The sequence below is a fragment of the Prionailurus bengalensis genome, chromosome A3, assembly GCF_016509475.1.
Source record: "Prionailurus bengalensis isolate Pbe53 chromosome A3, Fcat_Pben_1.1_paternal_pri, whole genome shotgun sequence".
NCBI classification, from domain to species: Eukaryota; Metazoa; Chordata; class Mammalia; order Carnivora; family Felidae; genus Prionailurus; species Prionailurus bengalensis.
In genome coordinates, this window is record NC_057354.1 from 25,385,428 (window position 1) to 25,404,735 (window position 19,308).

Genomic DNA, 19,308 nt, shown 5'->3' on the forward strand with positions numbered 1-19,308 from the left:
ACACCCCTTGTCTACTTCCCCACTCCCTGCCCCTGCTTGGTTTCATTTCATTTGAGCCTCCCAGCCACAAGAAAGGTAGACTTCATCACCATTTTTATCCTAACTTAAAAACTGATCCAGTGAAGTGGTAAGTGAACTCCCCTCCCTTTCCCAATCCCAGAGAGGCCACTCTGATTGCTGTGTTCCTTCCAGATGTTTCTGGGCATTTATAAATATGGAACAAATAATTACAACAGGCTGATTTTGTGTCAGGTTCTTTCAGGTTCTGGGGACACATTCCCTGCCCTCATGGGACTCTTGGGATCTGTTGGAAGAGACTTACACAAATGGGAAAATCAGAGGGTTTCCTGGAAGGAGTGATGCTTGAGCTGAGAGCTGTAGGATAGTTACCTGAGGAGGAAAATAAGAACCCACTTAGCAGACAGGGCATTGTGGTCAGAGGCCCCAGGGCAGGAGAGAGAGGGGCACAGAGGACCTCAGAGAAACCAGTGTGGAGTTCTGACGTGAGGGCTAGAGTGGAGAGGAGTTCAGTGTTGGGGTTTATTCAGGGGACAAGGACTCACTCGTGAGCCTGAGATAGCAGTGACATACCCTGTTTTATATTTTATTTTATTATTTAAAAAAAAAATTTTTTTTTCAACGTTTATTTATTTTTGGGACAGAGGGAGACATAGAATCGGAAACAGGCTCCAGGCTCTGAGCCATCAGCCCAGAGCCTGACGCGGGACTTGAACTCCCGGACCGCGAGATTGTGACCTGGCTGAAGTCGGACGCTTAACCGACTGCACCACCCAGGCGCCCCACCCTGTTTTATATTTTAAAAGCTCCCTTTGGCTGCTATGTGTTGGATGAACTGAAGAGGGGCCAGAATGGCAGAGGGGAGGGTAAAAAGGACCGAGTTGAGTTTGAAAGGGGAGGGGAGGGTGACTGGGAGGCGATCCACACGGATCTGTTTAACCCTTAGGTGAGCTTTCTCTGAGCCAGGTCCTATTTTAAGCCCTTTACAGTCAGTGTGTCCCCACAACAATCCTATATGGTATCTACTATTACCCCCATTTTGCAGAAAAGGATACAGACGCTCAGCTGAAGTCCCTTGCAGGTCTTACCCACAAGGTGTCAGTCTGTTCTGCAGTTTGCTTTGTCGACCCTACAGTGGTGTGGGACCTGCCCTCGGTGCCCCCGCCCCGCGCAGCCCTCTGTTCTGTTGCTGGCTGTGTAATACTCCCAAGCAGACCGTCACTTGTCATTTACACAGCCGGTCCCGGCTGACAGTGACCCCTCGGGTCGTTCCTTACTCCACAGTTGCCAACCCTCCGGGAGCCTCTGGTAACAGCTGCAGAGGCGAAAGGTGTTGGGAGTTCTACGTTGTGCAGCTCTTGCCCACCTGGAGGCTGGAGTTTGCCTTTCCAGTCGGGAAGGCGAGGCCCTAGAGAGGGGCGGGCGGGGAGGGGGCCTCCGCGGCCAGCGGGGCGGGGGGGTGGAGCCGCGGGGGGCGGGGCCCCGGGCTTCCGCGCCGGCGCCGATGGGCGGGCGTCCCCCGGAGTCCGAGGCGGCGGCGTCCAGAACCCGGAGCCGCAGCCCAGCCCGAGCCGAGTGGGTGGCGGCGCCATGGCGTGCGCGGGGCTGCTCACCGTGTGCCTGATCCGGCCGCCCGCGCCCGAGCCCCGGCGGTCCCCCGCGCCCGTGCCTGCCGCCGGGCCCGCCGGACACGCGCTCTTCCAGGACGTGAGTGGGGAGCGGGCAGGGGGCGAAGGCTCTCTAGCCCTGGGGTTGTCAGTCTCTCCAGGTCTGTCCGCTCTCTCCCTGTGTCTCGCTGGGCTCTCAGTCTTTCGCTGTCTCTCCTTACCCCCGTCTCTGCGTCTCTCAGTCTCTTTTTCTGTCAGTGTCTCTCTCTCTCTCCAGGTCTGTTTGGGGCCCTGCTTCTGTCTCTGGGTCTCTGCCTCTCACCATCTCTCTCTGACCCTGCTGTCTCCATTCTCCCTTATCTTTGTCTCCTTTCTTTTGTGTCCGTTCTCAGTCTCTCACTCTCCTTATCTCCTGGTTCGGTGTCACTGCCCCTGCTGCCCCACCCCCCACCCCCAGTCCACCCCATTTATGTGTCTGATGCAGTGGGGGCTGTCAACACTTGATCACAGGAGCAGTCCCCTCTGTGGCAATCCCAGGCTGGGCTGACCCAGTCAGGGGAGGCTGGAAGAATAAACAGCCCCCCAGACTGCTGATCCAGGGCTGATCCCAGAGTCCCATAGATCTGACCCAGAGGCCATGGAGTCCCATAGTTCGTCAGGACTGCCCACAGTGGTCTGTACCTCCCTCCTGTGTGTGGCAGGTGGCCCTGCAGCGCCCCCAGGGGCACCAACTAAGGGCAGCCTAGCCAGGCCTCAGTCACTGCCTCAGGCCCCTTCCTCCCCTAGTGCTCAGCCCCATCCTGGCCCATTCACTACCCCCTGCCCCCAGCTTCAGAGGTCTCTGCCTGTGGGAAAGACGGAAAGACGGCACTCCTGTCCACTCCCGCTGCCCCCAGTGACTCAGCACCTTGACCGCAGTCCTGGATGGAAGGAATCTGTCCATCCCGCTTCCCAGATGGAAAAACCAAGGCCGGAGGAGTTAGGAACATGTCCACAATCACACAGAGGCAGAGGCTTGTTTGAGTGTGGCCCCAGGTGCCCTCATTCACAGCATAGCACCCCTTCTTGCCATCTCCATCTGCCCCAGCCAGGCCACACTGGGCTGCTGTGTGACCCGAGACAGTGGCAGACCTCCGAGTCAGGCTTCTGGCTAGGGGTTAGATTCATCCCAATGCTTCACTGACCCAGAGGTAACAGCTGGAGAGGAGTGGCATTCAGGACCTGGAGTTGTTAAGGGTTCTTTGTCCAGACTTTGGCCGGCCCCTCCTTGCCAGGTGTGCTGGTCTCCCATTTGCTGGGCTGCTTTGGATGACCTGGGAGTCTCTGGTCCCTGATCATGTCTTGACTCTGTCCCTTTCTGCCTCTGTTGCCCTTCATCTCTGCTTCTCTGTAAATACAATCTGTCCACCCTTGCTTTCTGCCACTCCCACTCCCCTTTGCACATGTGTGTGCATGCACACACACACACACGCATGCGAGCCTGCCCAAGGCCTTCACACTAAATCAGCCTCATAAGAAGCCCTGGCCCTGGAATGGTTAACCCCAGACACCCACAAAGAAAGGACTAGCCACTGTTTGCATATCAGGGTCTTAAGCACACAGGGAAAGAGCCTTGAGTGGGCAGAGTCTGGGATGGACCATGGCCATGCTGCAGAGTTAAGGGGTTCAGGTCTGGGACAAGTAGTGCCCAGGAACTTGGCCCATTTCCCCACCTTCAAGCTGGGACTGTGGCAAGGGCTCATACCTCAGACAGAACCCAGGGTAGCCTCTGGGTGTGGGAGGTGGGGGTGCTGGAAGCTGGTGTGGAGCACCCCCTGTGGGGCCAGGACCTGCAGGAAATGTGAGCAAGTGGTGAGACCTGCTGTGTGATCTTCCTGTGCTCTCCTTGTTGGAAAGCCTCCCACAGGGCTGATCTGGGCAGGGGTTTAGGACCAGGCTGGGCAAGAGGAAAGGCAAGGTTGTGGGGGGGTAGGCTGGCCAGCTGGGGCCCTGATGAGCTGGGTGGGGGCATCCTGCCTCCTAGGCGGCACTCACAGCTCCCGTCTGTGCCCCTTTGTCCTCCAGGTTTTCCGCAGAGCAGACAAGAATGGTGAGTGCGCCTTCCCTTGAGTCTACAGTGTGGGGAGGGGTGGGGGCCATCAAGGAGGCTCAGGGGAGTGTCACGGGTTTGGAAGCACAGTCTAGAATGGAGAAAAATCTTGGGAAGACCCAAATCAGGAGAATCAGTCAAGCTGTCCTTCCCAGAGGGGGTGCCATTTGGAATTCAGTTTGGCAGGATGGAGAGTGGAGGGAATGTGGTTTAGCCAGAGGCTGGAGGTGGGGGCATACTCTCCCACAATGCCCCGGGCACAGGTATGGATAACTCTTCTATATGATTTTATGTTGTCCTCACAACCAACAGCTAGATGGGAATTCTTCATCCCATTTTACAGACTAAGGAGCACAGGCCCAGAGAGGTGTAGCAGGTTGCTTGAAGTCACACAGCCTTTAAGTGGTGGGCCTTGAATCCAGGTCTGTGTGATGCTTGGTTCCAAGCTTCCTGCGTAAGGGGCTTGGAAAGGTTGGGTGATGGAGATGAGGCTGTGGGGGATTGTGCTGTTAGATCTTTAGAGGGCTCAGTAACTTCCCATATGACTAACTACCTGGGCCCAGGGAAGGCTTGCACAGGATGCTGCTGGGTCCAGGGAATCAGCTTCCCCTGCTCTGGGTCCTGGGCAGTCTCAGACCCTGGTTTGGGAAAACCTTGAAAGCTAAAGCAGGAGCCCTCAAGGGAGCCCACGATCAAGTTGCTGCCCACAACTTGGAGCAGCCCACTGTGTCCTGATTGGCCAGGTGAGGGTCTGAGCTGAGGCAGCCGGTCAGCCTTGGCCTTACTTCCATCTGGGGTCTTCAGACCCTTTGGTGTTTCAGCCTCCTGGAGACAGGATCGTGTCCCAACCCACTGATCAGCCAGCACACATTTGGATCATAGCACTCTGTCTGGGGAGGCTCAGACCACCCCCCCCCCCAGCTCTGCTCCCCCAACCCCATCTGCTTAGAGACCTTACAGGCAAATTCCCGGTGTCTTTGGCCATCCCCCTGGTGCTCTTAGACTCTTCCATAGCCCCTGTGAAGGGCATTCCCTCCTGAGCCTGCCAGCCTGCGGCTTCTTGCAGGGGCTCCAACTCTTAGGAAGATCTCATCTGCCTCCTGGTGGCTTCTCTGTGAAGGGTGTGGGTACAGAGCAGCCTGGAGCCAGGCTTGGCAGGCAGAGACTGAGCCCCCAAGTCCTCCGAGTGATGTCTAGGTTCTGCCATGACCTGGCCATGTCCCAGGCTTTCCATTTGCTTCTTCATTTGGCAAGCATTTATTGAGTCCCTATGCAATGCCATATGTGTGCTGCCTTGTCCTTTGGGTGCCTGAAGAGTGGACCCTGTTGCCTTAAGTGGGCACCCCTGGAGACTCTTTTGTCCCCAACAGCCAAGTCCCCCCAAGCTCAGAATTCCATTCCACCTGGCCAAGTAGCTTTAGGGGGTCTGAAGCTGGTGGCAGGGGTGCAGCCAGGGGTCAGGGATACCAGCTCTGCTCTCTGCTCCCACCCCAGATGATGGTAAGCTCTCATTTGAGGAGTTCCAGAATTACTTTGCTGATGGGGTTCTCAGCCCTGGGGAGCTGCGGGAACTGTTCAGCGGCATTGATGGGCCCTCCACTGAGTGAGTACGAGAACGGGTGGGTGAGCTGGGTGTAGATGTGAAGCTAGGCTCTCCCAGCCCCACGGTGTCCCCTGCCTCCTTATGGAGGATGGGGGGTTGCATAGGGAGAGAGGTGCTAGGGCTTGATGACAGCTTTACCCGCCCACTCACTCCCTCCCTGGCTCCAGCCTTGTCCATCACACTCCTTCCAGCTGGGACCCCAAAATAGCCCGGTCTGAGTCACCAGCCGTGGTTCAGCCCACAGGTGTCCCCCCACCCCCCTCCCCATTCCCGCTTCCTGCAGGGACAAGGGGATGCCTGAGGATAGCTGGGCCTCACCTGCTTCCACGCATTGATGCAGGTTCATGAACACGCACATACCTCCCCATGTGTGCTCCCACATCTACGGGCCTTAGCAGGAGTCTGCATGCTTCCCTCCCCATGCTTCCTCACATGGGTGCATACACATACACAGCTGTCCCTCCCTCTCCCCCAACATCTCCTTAGAATAAATTTCAAACTCTGGGTCAGCGTTCAAGGCTTCCATGCCCTTCCCTACTCTGAGGCTTGGGCTGGACCTTTTATTTGCAATGTTGCCACCTCCCCACCACCAGACACTCCGATCAAATTCCTTGTCCTTGAAGGCCTAACTTAAGCACCCTCCTTCTGGAAGTCCTCCCTAACCTACCAAGTAATACCCCAGGCCTTCTCTGAACTTCCCCAGACCTGGTTTTCCCTTCCCGGCTCTGATTATACTCCTCTCTGGCCTGTGTCCACATTTCTCTCCCTGGTCCTGAGTTCCCCTTGGAGGCCAAGAGTGGGTCTGAATTTTCGCCCTCAGTAATACCCTTGCTGCCCCCATTGGCCCACTGAGCAGCTTAAATTGGGTGGAGGCAGAAGCAGCCTCCTCATCAGGCTGAGCTGGGGTGGGCAGTGGGAGGAACATTGGCTTCAAAGTCTCAGGTCACCAAGCTTAAGTCTGTGGGACTGAAGCGTGCCTCCTCTTTTTCCTGCAGCAATTTGGAAACGGAGAAACTGTGTGGTGAGTAGGTCCACGGGAGCTCTGGTCTCCTGGCGCCCCTGGGCAGGTGGGCATGATGTTCCTTGGAGGCTGTTCCTTCTCTCCTAATGGAACAAGATGGGCTTGCCTCAGGATATGAGGCCTGGTTGGCTGTTGAGGAATCCCAGGTTGGGTAAATGAGGCCGCGGAGCAGGAGTAGGGGGTGGTCTGGGAACCTTTGAGCACCTTCTCTGCCTGCAGACTATTTCTCAGAACACCTGGGTGTCTACCGGCCTGTGCTGGCCGCACTGGAGTCACTGAACTGTGCCGTGCTCACTGCCATGGACACCACCAAGCTGGTGAGTGGAGGGGTTGATGGTGGAGGGCCTGGAATGAGGGCAGGGGTGTCTGCTGTCCTATGGGAGCCTCTACTGTCATGGCTCAGGGCTGTGAAGCTAGAGGCTTGGGTTCTCTCCCACATTCTGGCTGTGTACATTTATCTCTCTGGGGCTCAGTTTTCTCATCTTTAAACTGGGGATAATAATAGAGCTTACCTCCATACATTTGATGTGACAGAGAAATGAGAATGAAGGCAGGGATTTTTGCCTTTCGTGTTCTCTATTCCCAGCACCTAGAGCTGTGCCTGGCACACAGCAGCCACTTGCTACCTGGAGCTCCTGCTGCTGCTGTTTTTATTATTGGCCAGACCTAACTATTGTGGGGTATCAAGCCCAGGACCCAGCAGGGATGGGCTGGGAGGTGGGCATACTCACACACAGCCACAGGCCCATGCTGGTGTGTGGAACCTGGTGGGGCAGGGCCTGGCCTGAGGACACGTGTAAGGCAGGCAGGCATGTAGCACCCAAGTGTTTGTATGCATGCGTGGCCACATGTGCATACGAGCACAAACAGTGCTCACAGCCAGGGCTCTAGGCTCTTGGAGAGCGACTTCAAAAACACAAGCCACCCCTCCCTTTGTATGTTTCTTTTAAGAAATGTCTCCGCCTCCCTTTGTCCCATAGCTCTTAATAAGGAGGCAAGGAGGGAACAGTAAGGATTGTGTGTGACCCCATATTTACAGAAGGGGAAACTGAGGCCTTCAGTGAGTCAATGATCAGCTAAGGACAGGGCTTCCTTTTCTGGTTGCTTCTCCATGGGTTTTAGTAGGTTTTCTGCCGTTGAGGCTTGGCATAGGATGGGAATCCAAATAGTACATGATGAGCAGTTGATGTGTTGTGGTAATTTCCATATCTGTGGCCTGGACACAAGTGGGAGTGTTATCTTCCTTGTTGCCATGGAAACGGGGCCCTGGGGGTAGGCACCTGGACTGGTATTCTCTGAACTGGCACTGGTTATGGTAGATCCAAACTGCAGGTCAAAGTGAGGGTCCTTGGGATCTCTACCACCTCCTCCTGGCTCAGTAAGGGGTAGGAGTGACCATCAGCACATGATGACTCTGCCACCTCCAATCACTTGAGACTTTTATTTGGCACTCAATGCCTCTGATAGAGCTATAGCTCAGCCCACCGTGCCCCTCATGTGGCACCTCCCCTCCAGTCCAACATGACTCAGTTGAACACTTCGTGCACCAGCCTGGAGCCACACTCCTGGTACATGGCCCGGGTTATCCAGCGCTGTTGGAAGGAACGCAAGGAGGCCACCATGGAGCCACCTGTCCACACTGCTGTGCCACGCCCAGGCTTGGCCACCAGGTGAGGCCGCAGTGCCCCATAGCCGTGTCTCCGGCACTGCGCCTCTAGCTCCACTTCCAGGCGCTCAGTGAAGCCAGGGAAAAGCGTGGAACCACCAGCCAGCACCACGGTATCGGCCAGCCGCGTCCTTAGAGTCGCAGGGACCCTCTGCAGTGCCTGGAAGGCCAGTGCAGGCAGTCCTGGCTTGGCCTGGCCTAGCAGACTCGGCTGGAAGATGGGTTCCGGGCAGCGGAAGCGCTCGCTGCTGAGGCAGAAAGAGCACCCGTTGCCTAAACAGAAACTGACCGGATGGTGGCGGTCAGAGTTACGAAGGTCACCCTCAAAGTCCAGCGACACATAGCAGCAGCGCTTCTTGAGCTGTGTGATGGCCTTGCGGGGCAAGGCCTGCAGCGATGGATCAGGGCACGTTGCCACCAGCAAGTCCCGCAGGTAGCGCGACAGGGTGCTGCCTGCGATGTCCAGCCGGAAGGTGGCCTCGTGCCACGAGTGGCCCGCATAGACGGGTGTGGCGTGGCACACGCCTGCACCTGCCTCTACGGCCAGCCCGCTGAACGCGCCAGTGGAGCAGAGCGCCAACAACGCCGTGCTGGCCATGTGGCACGCAGGCACCACCAGGGCCTCGAACAGCAGCTCGGCCACCTTCTCGCGGCTCGCGGGCGGCGCCGACGGCGAGTCACTCACTAGCACGGGCCACTGCTCCGGGCACACCCGCAGGCCGCCCACCAGCAGGCGCTCCCACAGCCCCTCCAGTGCCTCCCAGTCCACCACCACGCCGTGCTTGATGGGGTGCGCCCGTTCCACGCCGCCCGCCAGCCCGCAGCCGGGTGCGCGGGTACACACCGGCCGGTCCCAGGTGGGCACCAGGCTGGAGCTCTTCAGCACCAGGCGGGGCTGGCGCTCGCCCCCGAAGCCCGCCTTGATGAAGCCTGAGCCCTGGTCTACCACCACCGCCACGCGGCCCAGCGAGGGCGGCCGACGGACCCGGCGGCTCCCGGACCTCCCGGACACCGACGCCACAGCGCCTCTCCCGGCTCGACCCCGCCCTTCGCCAGAGGCCCCGCCCCCCGCCTCACTGGAGGCCTGCCTTTCAGCTCTTGGCTCGGGCCCCAGGCCTAAGTCTTGGCCTTTCTGGTTACAGAACTAGCGCCCTCAATTCTTGGCTCCGGCCTCTGGTCCTGAGCTCCCACTCTTCCGGCCAGACTGGACGTCTCTTTTCAGCTCTTGGCTCTGCCCACAGGCCCGAGCACCCGCCACTGATTTGAGCGTCAGTTTCCGTTCCTGCGGGCTCCTGCCGCTTTTGGCCCTCTTTGCCCTCCTGTGGCTCAAGGCTCAAGACCCACCTTGCACAAGGCCCACCCCTCTGAGGACGCGCCTCCGCTATGTGGCTCCGCCCCCTCAGTCTTGGTGGACGTAGATGTTGAGAGGGCCTCGTTCAATCCTTCTAGATGAGAAGCCTCTGGGAGCAGCAGGGCTCTAACAATGATGGGGCCTTGTGGCAATGTCCTCCGGACATATATCCTTACTTGGGGACCCAGGAGTCCAGCCCAGTCCTTGAGCCCCAGAAGGTCTCCTGGCACCTCTCTCTTGGCCTTGACTTAAGGTAAGAGGGGGTGGTCAGAGAAGGAAGGAAAAGAACTCGGATTGGACTCATTGTGACCTCAGTCCTCAGTACCTGCTGTATTCCACAGACCTCTCCCATGAGAACTCCCTGGACCCATCCTCTCTCCTGAGACAGGGCCAAGAGCAGTGATTTTGGCATCAGGGGATCTGGCCTCAGCTGTCCAGCACAACCAGGATGCTTCAGATTATCCGATGTACTCTGGCCGATGTGCAGCAGTCTCCTCCCCCCTCCCCACCTTCCTTCATGCTGAAGGGAAAGCTCTTAATCACAGATCTGTAGCCACTCATAGGACCTATGTGAGCTCAGCCCTGAGGGGCCCAGGCAGCCGACATAGGGACCCTACCTGCAGGGGCTTCCATGTATGGACTCCAGTGGACCCGAGGAGTTTGTGACTCAGTTCTGAAGATGACTCACTGTGCCCCCCTGAGCAAGTCCTAATCTCTCTCTGGCTCACTTTCTTCCTCCAGAACGTACTAATAATCCTCACATAGGAAAAAGGCCACTTCTAGTCTCTGCAGAGTCTATTATTCTCTTTAGGACCATTTCGGTTGCAAGTAGAAGACCTACTCAACTGAGCTTAAGCTAAAATAGGGATTTGATTATAAGGATCTTGTAGGCCTTATGGACGCCAAGAACAAAGATGAAATCAGGTTTCAGGAACAGACTGGACGCAGGGCCTAGCTGCAGGATGTGTACAGGCTCTGCATTGCTTTATTCTTCTGAAGACTGGCTTCAGCCCATGCATGCTCATGTAGAAAACAGTCTCTCACATCTCCTGAATTACAGTCCCAGGAAAGAGGCTGATAGGACCAGCCTAGGCCAATCACGTATGGCCAGGATGTGTGGCCACATTGAAGGACATGGTTACCTTGATTTTAACCACAGGGATGGCAAGAAAGGGTATGTTTTTATAAGCATTTGGGGAGATGCCGTGGGTCATGCAACCTCCAGCCTGACGCAGGGGATACAGAAGGGATGTCGATTGTGTTGACACTAACAGAAGTGCATCTGTAGCAGAAGCCGGGCCTGTGTCTTTAATGAGCTGGGACCTTCACCCCCTGCTGCATCTGTCCCCTTTGGGACATTCTGAGGTGGTCACCAGCTGGCTACAGGTTCGGTAGGGCTGGGGCAGCACTCAGGTCTGGAGCTGGGTTTGGGGCCCAGGAAAATGAGAAGTAGGTCTTTCTCACAGATAACATGCCAGGCCTCTCCTGGGTGGATTAGGGAGGTGAACCTTGCATTGGAGACCACAGTGGCAATATAGCCAGAGCAAGGGTGAGGATATGAGTCACTCAGAAGCCCTAGAGGGAAAGACTAAGGCTGGGGGCTGAGCTTGCATTTGACAACAATAAGTTTGGGCGTTTCCCTCTGGGCTTTGGAGAAATCAGTGGGAGCTTAGGAGCGGAGCCAACTGTCCTACAGACAGCTAAGTGGTTTGAAGAAGTCTCTGCAATGTGGGGAAGGGGATGGCACAAGGTAGGGTGAGGGACAAGTGATGAGGTGGCTTGGGGGTTACCAAGCAGAGTGGGGTAGGAGTGAGGGGTCAGAAGCCCCCAGACCCCAGCCTCTCCTCCTGGGTGCTCTCACAGGCAGAATGTGAGTCTCAGGCCCCAGCCCAGCTGACCGTGGGACCCTCACAGTTTTTTCCAGGATGGTGGTGTCTGTTGCCTCCGCCCCCTGCCTAAGAAGGACTTGTGGATGTTGAGGACTCTTGAAGATGTTAGGTTTCGGCTGGAGGCAGGTCCCTCCTCCTAGTGTGCCCACACCGGGGTTTGCCCAAACTCACCTCCCTTGGGCCTGCAAACCTGAAGGTCTGACCCGGGCCTGGAGTTGGAGGAGGAGGAGGGAAACAGCTTCCCTCCACTGTGGCAGGGTGTCCCTCCCCACCTGGGGGCAGGGGTTCTGACGCTTGGGTCACAAGGAAGGAGAAGGCTCGGTTTTGGCGCCAAGCCATTGCCGTTGCTCGGCCCTCAGTCCTACCGTTTCATCCGCGTCTCGCTCTGGGCCCGGTTACCCCCGCCCAGCTCTGCACCTCTCAGACAGAGCCAGCAGGCGCCAGGGGTGCTATGCGCTCTTTATTGGGCCACGGGCCGGGCGATCAGGGCCGCGGGCGAGGGCAGCGGCGCCGCTTGCGCGGCTGCTCCTCGGCGGGGTCGGCCTCGCGGTTCGCCTGAACGTCGGTCAGCAGGCGCGAGTAGAGCCGCTGCCAGCCCTGCACGACCTTGGCCCCGCCCCCCGCTCCGGGCGCGCCGGCCGCGCAGCGCCCCTCCTGCAGTCGCGCGTCCAGCAGCAGCAGCAGGACCGAGAGCGTCTTCATCTCTCGCGCGCGTGCGCCCTCGCGCCGATCAGCGCAGTCGCCCGCTCCTCGCAGCGTGGGCGCCGCCGCCGGGGAGCCCACGGGGGCGCCCGTCGCGTCCTCGCCTGGACGCCCGGGCCGCGCGCCTGAGCCCGCCGCCACGTCGGATAGCTGCTGCTGCTTGTCCAAGGGGAAAAGCAGCACGATCTTGGCCTGGGGCGGGGCGGGAGCGTGAAGGGGAAGAGCGTACAGCGCCTTCTTCTTGAGGATCCTCACCCACCCAGATCCAGTCTCCCAGGACTCTGCCCCCTTTACATTTCCAGGACTCCCGCTCTCCTCCCGTGCTCGGGGGCGGGAGTGGGTCTCTCCCGGTCCCATTGCCCAGGACACCTGCCTTCCCTCTGGAAACGTTCACCCACCGTAGCTGACCTCCTGAGACTTGCACCGTCTGCGATTATGGGATCTTTGCCTGCCCTCCCAGCCTTAGTAGCGGGACTCTCACCCCCCGGACCCCCTCCAGGGCCTCTGCCCACTCGAAGAAGGGGAAAAGTAGCATGTTTTGAGGCTGGGAGCTGGAAAGGGGGCATAAAGGAGCTCCCTGTGCCCATAGCCCCTGCGGTACCAACTAAGGCTGATTCACCACGCAGAACCCTCTACTTCTCTGTGGGGAGTTGGGAGAATCCCTTCCGGCCCACCCTCCTGGGCTCCCGTCTCCTAATTTCTCCTGGTTGCTTGAATCCCTGCCCTCCCTCTGGGCTTTTAGGACCCAACCACACCACGTAGGTTCCTGGGACTGCCATCTTCAGAGGGGTTATCCAAGCCCTTCCATGCGCCTCGGACTTATGCCCACAAGGCCTAGAATCCCAGCATCCCCTCCTGCCCACCTGTTCAAGTTCCCCTGACTCCCACCTGCCCTAACACCCTGGCACTCACGTTTGGCTTCTTCCGCTTGAGATGGCTGAAGAACTGCTGTTTCCACCCAGCCTTGTCCATGTCAGGTGGCCTCTCGCTGCAGGCCTGCTTGGGCACTTTGGTTCTCTTGTGAGAACTGTTGTTTCCCATGGCAGGGCTGGTCACCACTGGAGGCCACAGCCCATGCTGCCTCTGCCCTGCCCTCTGGCTGGGGGAGGGGCACTCTTGTCCTCACTCTATCCTGGGGAGGCCACATTGTGACCTCATAGGTCAACCTCACCAGCTGTAGGCTCTAAGCTCCTCCTCCCAGAACCCACAGGTGAATCTTGGCTGCATTTACTCTGTGACTTTTGGCCTTGGTTTCTCAGGTGTAAAACTGGGCTGATAATCACAAATAAGGCAATGCTTGTAAGGCGCTTAGTGGTGAGTAGAGAGGAATTTTTGTGGTCCCGGTTTGAATTCTGACTCTGCCACTAACTAATTGTGTGATCTTGGCCCAAGGTAATTAATTGCTCCAGGCCTCAGTCTTATCTACAAAATGGGGTCCATTATGGTTTTTATAAGTTGTTATGAGGATTAAATGAAATTCTGCTTGGAACAGGGCATGGCACAGAGGGTGCTTGTGGCAGCTGGGTTTTTTGGTTGCAAGCAACAGAGACTCGATCGACCATCTTGAGCGCTCAAAAGGGAATTTATTGGAAGGATTTCAGAGAGCTCAGAGCATGGCCAGGAAGTCTGGAGAACAAGGATTGGAGACAGGGCAGAAACCACTGGCCTAAGAGTGAGAGCACCTGGCCCCCATTCTGTTCCTGCCTCCCAGCTCAGGAGCCTGGCCCAGCAGGGCCCATCTGATGGCTGAGCAGAGGCAGGTCATGGAAAGAAATGAAGCCCCTGATGGATGTTGCCTCTGGAGCCCTTTGTGGAGGGTGGGCAAGCACCTGGACTTTGGCTTCTCAGGACTCCCAACCTGGGCTGTGTCCTATGTAGGAATTAGTTCACTGAAGTTTTTCAACCGCTCGGTGAAATGGCTATTATCCTCCCTGTTCTCTAGGTGAGGAAACTAAGGCACAAGGAGACGAAGGTAGTTGGAGAGTCTCTGAGCATCTCAAATGGGCAGTGTAGGGACTGGCCTGTCGGCCTTGTCTCTCTGCCCACGTTGGGAGGGGCTGAGTGGAGGCTAGTGATGTAGGAATCAGTGCTATGTGTATAAGGACAGTGACCTGGCTGTTTTGTATCTGCAGCTCCTAGTAGAAGTTAAGTATTTGTTGCATGGATGAGTGCATGAATGAATGCACGCATAGGTCATGAGTTTAGGGCCAACTGGTGAGCATGGGGCCACATCACACCATCATTTTGCCTCATGCCTTCGGATGCCATGTGACCTGCCTTACACCCCCCTCTCTCCCCCCGCCACCACCAGCCTGGCTAAAGGTGGTGGCCCAACAGGGAAGGGGCCTTAGGGCCCAGAAAATGGCAGATGCCTCCCTGTAAAGGTGGCCTTACACCTCCCAGGAAGGGAGGCCAGGCCCTGCTCCCAGTCCCAGAACTGTCCTGCTCTGGTTGCACGCTCTCTGCTCTTCATGCTGTACTATTGCTTGGATGGGCAAGGGTAGGGGAGCAGGACAGTGGCTCCCCATTCAGAAATATATGCTTGGGGCCAGGATATGTTGAGCATGCTCCCTCTGCCCCCAGGAATATGAGCGGGCCTCCAAGGTGGACCAGTTTGTGACCCGCTTCCTACTGCGGGAGACGGTGAGCCAGCTACAAGCCCTGCAGAGTTCGCTGGAAGGGGCGTCAGATACCCTGGAGGCCCAGGCCCGTGGCCCACGGTATGTGAGGTGCCCTGCTGGTCATTGTCTCCACATTCCAGGGCCTTCAGCTTTCATCACATTCCGCCGCTCCAGCATCCCAGAGCCCATTATTCTTGTTCTTGGACAGGGAGGCCAAGAAGGGGTGAGAGGGAGCGGCTGGCTGGGCCTCAGTGTCCCAGGAAGCCTGTCTTGCTCCACCCAGGCCCAGCCCTGTGCAGGGGCCCCAGTCCTTGGCCTGTGGGTCTGGGAGCAATGGGCTGACCCTCCACTTCTCTTAGGTCAGATGAAGACAGCGTGGAGGTACAGAGCAGGCCCCATGGCTGCCGGAGGGCAGGGCGCAGGGCCCCGCGGAGCGTCAGTCGGTCACCCGCCTGGTCTCCTGGCTCCTCCGACACAGGTGCCCCCGGTGCCCACTCACCCACTGCCCCTCAGCTCATCCTGAGAGGCTTCCCAACCCGAGGGGGCCCATGCCTGACTTCCCCCCATGGGTGTCCCACCCCAGGGCAGAGCTCAGAAGCTGAGATGCAGTGGCGGCTCCAGGTCAACCGTCTCCAGGAGCTCATTGACCAGCTTGAGTGTAAGGTGAGTGACCAGGTGGCCAGTGCCCCAAGGGGGAGGTTCTTCCTGGAATCTACATAAGCCAGGCACACACCGGGGGCCTTGCCCACACTCTGTGTCCCTCATAGGCCCCCCGGCTGGAACCCCTGCATGAAGAGGAGCTTACCAAGGGGCCTGGCTCGGTGAGTCCAGGAGAGGGACAGGCAACTGGGTATTGGGCCAGGACGAGGTGCTCATCAAATGAGGGGTTTCACGGGGCCTGCTGCCTGCTTGGCCTCTGTGTTACACACATGCCCATTTCCCAGGCTTGGCCCAGCCCTCGTCCCCCAAGCCTGGCAGGTGCTGGGTTCTGGCCCTTGCTCTGTGACCCTGTAGAAATCACTGTCTCTCTCTGGGTATTAGTTCACTTCATCTGTGTTCCTGAAAGCTGGGTCTGGGGTGTGTGGGTGGAGGCTAGAGGGGGAAGTGGTGGCATGCTGCTGGAGGGGGGGACAGTGGCTGGATCAAGGCAATGATCTTGGCCATGAGGAGAGGCTGGAGGCAGGGATGCTGGGGGCCAGGTTGGGGCAGGAGCTTGACCTCACGGTAGGCGGGGCTGGTGCAAGTCAAGAAGGGCAGAGTCCTCCTGAAGGCCAGAGCCAGTCCTTCCCCGGGGCCCTGCCTCACCCCGGCTCACCAGGCTGCCTCTCTTGCCAGCACATCCTCGTGGCCCAGAGGCAGGTGCACGTGGCAGAGGAAGCCCTGCAGGATTTCCACCGTGCCCTGTGCTGCTATGTGGACTTCACAGGGGCCCAGAGCCGTTGCCTGCAGTGAGTTCCTAGCTGGCCAGTGGGCTGGCCAAGGTCAGGGGAGGGGGGTGAGCAGGGCAAAGTGCTGGGGCTGGGCGTCCTTGGCCAAGGCTCCCGTCAGACACCCAGGCTGGGTGGGCAGTGGTGGTGGTAGCCTGGGCCTGGCCTGGCCATCTCTTTGGCCCCACAGTGTGTCTGCCCAGAAGATGCTGGACAATGCCTCTTTCACCCTATATGAGTTCTGGCAGGATGAGGCCTCCTGGAGAAGGTATGAATGGTATCTGAAAGCTAAAGTTTATTGAGTATGGGCTCTGGAGTGAGTCAGGCGTGGGTTCAAATCATCCTCTATTAATCACTGGCTGTGTGACCTCGGGAGAGTTACTCATCCACTCTGAGCCCCAGTGATCTTTCCAAAATGAGAGTCATAATAGGTCTACCTTTCTATGAGCCAAACGAGATGGCATATGAAAAGCTGAGCACGATGGCAGGAACACAGTAGATGGCGGGCACTCAGTGAATACACACTGTTACCACCATGCCACGGTCTATGCCAAGCACCCACGTATTATTTCACGTCATCCACCCAGTGTCCCGGTACAGTAGGCAATATTGTCCCCATTTCACAGAGAGAGAACCGAGGCTCAGAGCCAATGTGAGGCAGGACTGGGATCTGAATCCAGACAGTAGGATGGGGTGGGGGTGGGGAGCTCTCAGCCATGTGGTCTTGCTCTTCGAGGGACCAGCTCCAGCCTCAGGTCACTCCACCGCCCTCCCCAGGCACCAGCAGTCCGCCTGCAGTAAGGCCTTCCAGCGCATCCTCATTGACCACCTGCGAGCTCCAGACACCCTCACCACTGTGTTCTTCCCAGGTATGCTGTGGCCCCCAACCCTGCTCCACAGCCCTACGGAGTGGCAGTAGGCCCCTGATGGCCTCTGACCCTCAACCTCTGACCCCTAGCCTCCTGGTGGATTATGAATAATAACTGAGCCTGACCTGCATAAGCCAAGGCCCTGGGGCCCTACCTGCCTCCTTCTGGAGCTTCTCAACTGGTCGACTCAGCACCAAGACCAAGGACGCTGCCACTCTTAGAACTGGGGCCGGGCTCTCAAAGGTCCCCCTGCCCCAGACCCAGCTGGTGGAGAGTCTCTCAGCCCAGGGATCAGGAACTGGGCTGCTCGCTTTCTATTTATTTATCAGTGTATTTTATTGTTTGTAGCTTTGGCCTCTGAGGCATTCTGGCCTCTGCCTGGCTCAGGAAGCTTGGATTTGGTCACCTCTGTCCCAGCCTTGTGTGACACAGAGGAAGGAGGTCGCTTCCCTCTCTGGGTGGGCCTTGGGCTGTCTGGCTGCCTAGTGGGTACCCTGCTTTCTTCCTGCTGTCTTGGGGCCAGGCTTCTGCTCTTCCTCAGCCAGCAGCAGAACCAGGGCTGATGCTCAGGGACACCACCCCCACCCCCCCACCACCAAACCTCGACCCCTGAGGCTGGGCCGGATCCGTCTGCAGTGTGGGGTAAGGACTTGGGTGTCCCCATCACCCTCCTGGGTTAGCAGGCTTCCAACTCTTCCAGCACCCTTGGCTGCACCAGAGACCTCGGCAAGATCCTGGGTTGGTTTGCATGTCATTTGCATATATTTTGCATGTTCATGCCTACCCACACTCAGGGCACTATGGGAAGTCCCAAGGTGACCTTGCCAAGTAGCAATAATTTGGGCCCAGTGTCACCTGCTCCCCCCAGATACCTCCAAACCCCACCCCCCAGCCCAAGACCCCAGCACAGAGGCAATAAAGGCAGTGGTCACCTCTGGTGTTGTGTCCTCTCTCTCCCTCTGCAAGAAGGCCAGGCCCTGGGGTTGGTTTGCATCTCAGACGAGAGATTTAGGGCAGACAACCTATCCTTAGGAATCAGTCAGTTCCTATCTTGAGCTCCCTTGTGAACAGATGATGATGATGATGATAACTTAAATCACAGCTCGTCTCCGTTTCCTCAACTCAGGACCTCCTCAGGCTCACAAGCCCTGGTTCTTGGGCCTTGTCTGGGAAAGGGGGTAGACTGGATTGGATCTCTGCTCTCAACCCCCTGAAAGTCAGCTGGCTGTCCTAGCTTCACCACCACCCTCATTGCCAACATGATGTGGTCTGAAGTTGGGGGCACAGAACCTTCTTGGAGTCCCAGATAGTGTAACTGCATGCCTGTGAGAAGTTCCGTCCCCTGACAGAACCTTCCTCCCCACGGCCCCCCTTCCAGACTGGATTTGTCACCACCCATGTCACCTGACAGAATCAGGTGCAAAATGGCCAAGTTGGTCCATCCAGGCACCAGGGGGCCCTCCTCTGAGCCATCTGGGGAGAGGCGACTGCCACAGCCGTGGGTTCTAAAGGGGAGGCACTTGGCAACACAAGAGCAAAGGATGGCCTCTGACCTGGTCTGGAAGGTGTTGGGGTCAGGAGTCTTTAGGCCGGAAACACATGCTCAGGCCCGGAGGGGGAGGAGAGCTTGCCTCATGAACTGAAGGAAGCCCAGCAGCGGGCTGAGGTTGGGGTGAGGGGGCAGTGGGCTGAGGCGAAAGTGAGGAGGCGGCAGGGCCTCAAAGGTGCTTCATGTTGAGGAAGCTGTGGTAGGTTTTAAGCCGGGGGTGACTGGCCAGTGGGCTGACATGTCACCGGTGTTCCGAGTGCCCCAGTGGTGCCAGGAAGACAGCTCAGATGGACGTCCTGGCCCGGGACTCTAGGCAGGGTCTTCCCTGAGGTGTCTCCCCGTGAGGGGGGGCCGCAGAGCTATGCCACCGGCCTGGCCACCTGGGCCAAAGACCCAGCACGGGGGTCCCTGGTGGCTCGCTGGCCGGCACCGTGCCGGGCTGTGCCCTGCCACGCCTCTTCGCAGGCTCCCTGCGGTTCCTGGAGAGGGCAGCCAGCACCGGTGCCGCACTGCTCTGGGCGGCCTGAGGAGGCTTCGGTGTCCTGGTTAGACAAGAAGCCCATCCGGGAGGAAACAGTCCTGCTTTCTGTCCTAGGTTCTAATTGCTTCTGTTCCGTTTCCTCCACATGAACAGCAACAGCAAACCCTCAACACTAAAAAACACTTCCCGTTGGCATCTTCGAACGATGATGCTGAAATCCTCAAGCTGACACCTGTGAAGCGAGTGCCTCCGGAGGGTTTTCGCCCTTGCCCGCCTCACCTGGCGGTGGCCTTCCTCCCTTACGGAAGCTGGCAGGTGCTGGGGAGGGCGCTGCAGGTGGAGGGGAGCGGGCCGGTCCCTCAGGGTCGGGGGTGGCCTCCTGGGTGGTGTCCCGGCTTTGAGCTGGGGTCTCTGA

At 58.0% G+C, this 19,308-nt stretch overlaps 3 protein-coding genes across 4 annotated transcripts; 1 reads left to right on the forward strand and 2 right to left on the reverse strand.

Moving 5' to 3' along the window:
• Positions 1-1,493: 1,493 nt before the first annotated feature.
• Positions 1,494-17,799, forward strand: NECAB3 (N-terminal EF-hand calcium binding protein 3). Of its 2 annotated transcripts, XM_043602573.1 has the most exons (13): positions 1,494-1,725; positions 3,690-3,714; positions 5,209-5,317; positions 6,313-6,338; positions 6,558-6,655; positions 14,530-14,666; positions 14,927-15,045; positions 15,151-15,230; positions 15,335-15,388; positions 15,903-16,015; positions 16,185-16,262; positions 16,772-16,863; positions 16,953-17,799. In XM_043602573.1, the coding sequence occupies exons 1-13, from the start codon at positions 1,609-1,611 to the stop codon at positions 16,979-16,981; spliced, it is 1,077 nt and encodes a 358-aa protein (XP_043458508.1). In that variant the 5' UTR covers positions 1,494-1,608; the 3' UTR covers positions 16,982-17,799. The 2 variants fall into 2 exon arrangements, with proteins under 2 accessions (XP_043458508.1, XP_043458509.1); XM_043602574.1 differs by lacking the exon at positions 16,185-16,262 and having other exon boundaries at positions 1,501-1,725.
• On the reverse strand, positions 7,763-8,602 carry ACTL10 (actin like 10). Its single transcript, XM_043602575.1, has one exon. The coding sequence runs from the start codon at positions 8,600-8,602 to the stop codon at positions 7,865-7,867; it is 738 nt and encodes a 245-aa protein (XP_043458510.1). The 3' UTR covers positions 7,763-7,864.
• CA3H20orf144 (chromosome A3 C20orf144 homolog) lies at positions 11,690-13,127 on the reverse strand. The gene is made up of 2 exons (XM_043602576.1): positions 12,859-13,127; positions 11,690-12,138 (listed from the first exon to the last, which is right to left on the reverse strand). The coding sequence occupies exons 1-2, from the start codon at positions 12,985-12,987 to the stop codon at positions 11,728-11,730; spliced, it is 540 nt and encodes a 179-aa protein (XP_043458511.1). The 5' UTR covers positions 12,988-13,127; the 3' UTR covers positions 11,690-11,727.
• Positions 17,800-19,308: the final 1,509 nt, after the last annotated feature.

Coding starts and splice junctions, on each gene's coding strand:
- NECAB3 (XM_043602573.1), top strand. CDS start 1,609: ATGGCGTGCGCGGGGCTGCTCACCGTGTGCCTGATCCGGCCGCCCGCG. Junction 6,339..6,557: donor GGAAACGGAGAAACTGTGTG/GTGAGTAGGTCC, acceptor CTCTGCCTGCAG/ACTATTTCTCAGAACACCTG. Junction 15,231..15,334: donor TTGACCAGCTTGAGTGTAAG/GTGAGTGACCAG, acceptor TGTCCCTCATAG/GCCCCCCGGCTGGAACCCCT.
- ACTL10 (XM_043602575.1), bottom strand. CDS start 8,602: ATGGCCAGCACGGCGTTGTTGGCGCTCTGCTCCACTGGCGCGTTCAGC.
- CA3H20orf144 (XM_043602576.1), bottom strand. CDS start 12,987: ATGGGAAACAACAGTTCTCACAAGAGAACCAAAGTGCCCAAGCAGGCC. Junction 12,139..12,858: donor TCAAGCGGAAGAAGCCAAAC/GTGAGTGCCAGG, acceptor GCCCCGCCCCAG/GCCAAGATCGTGCTGCTTTT.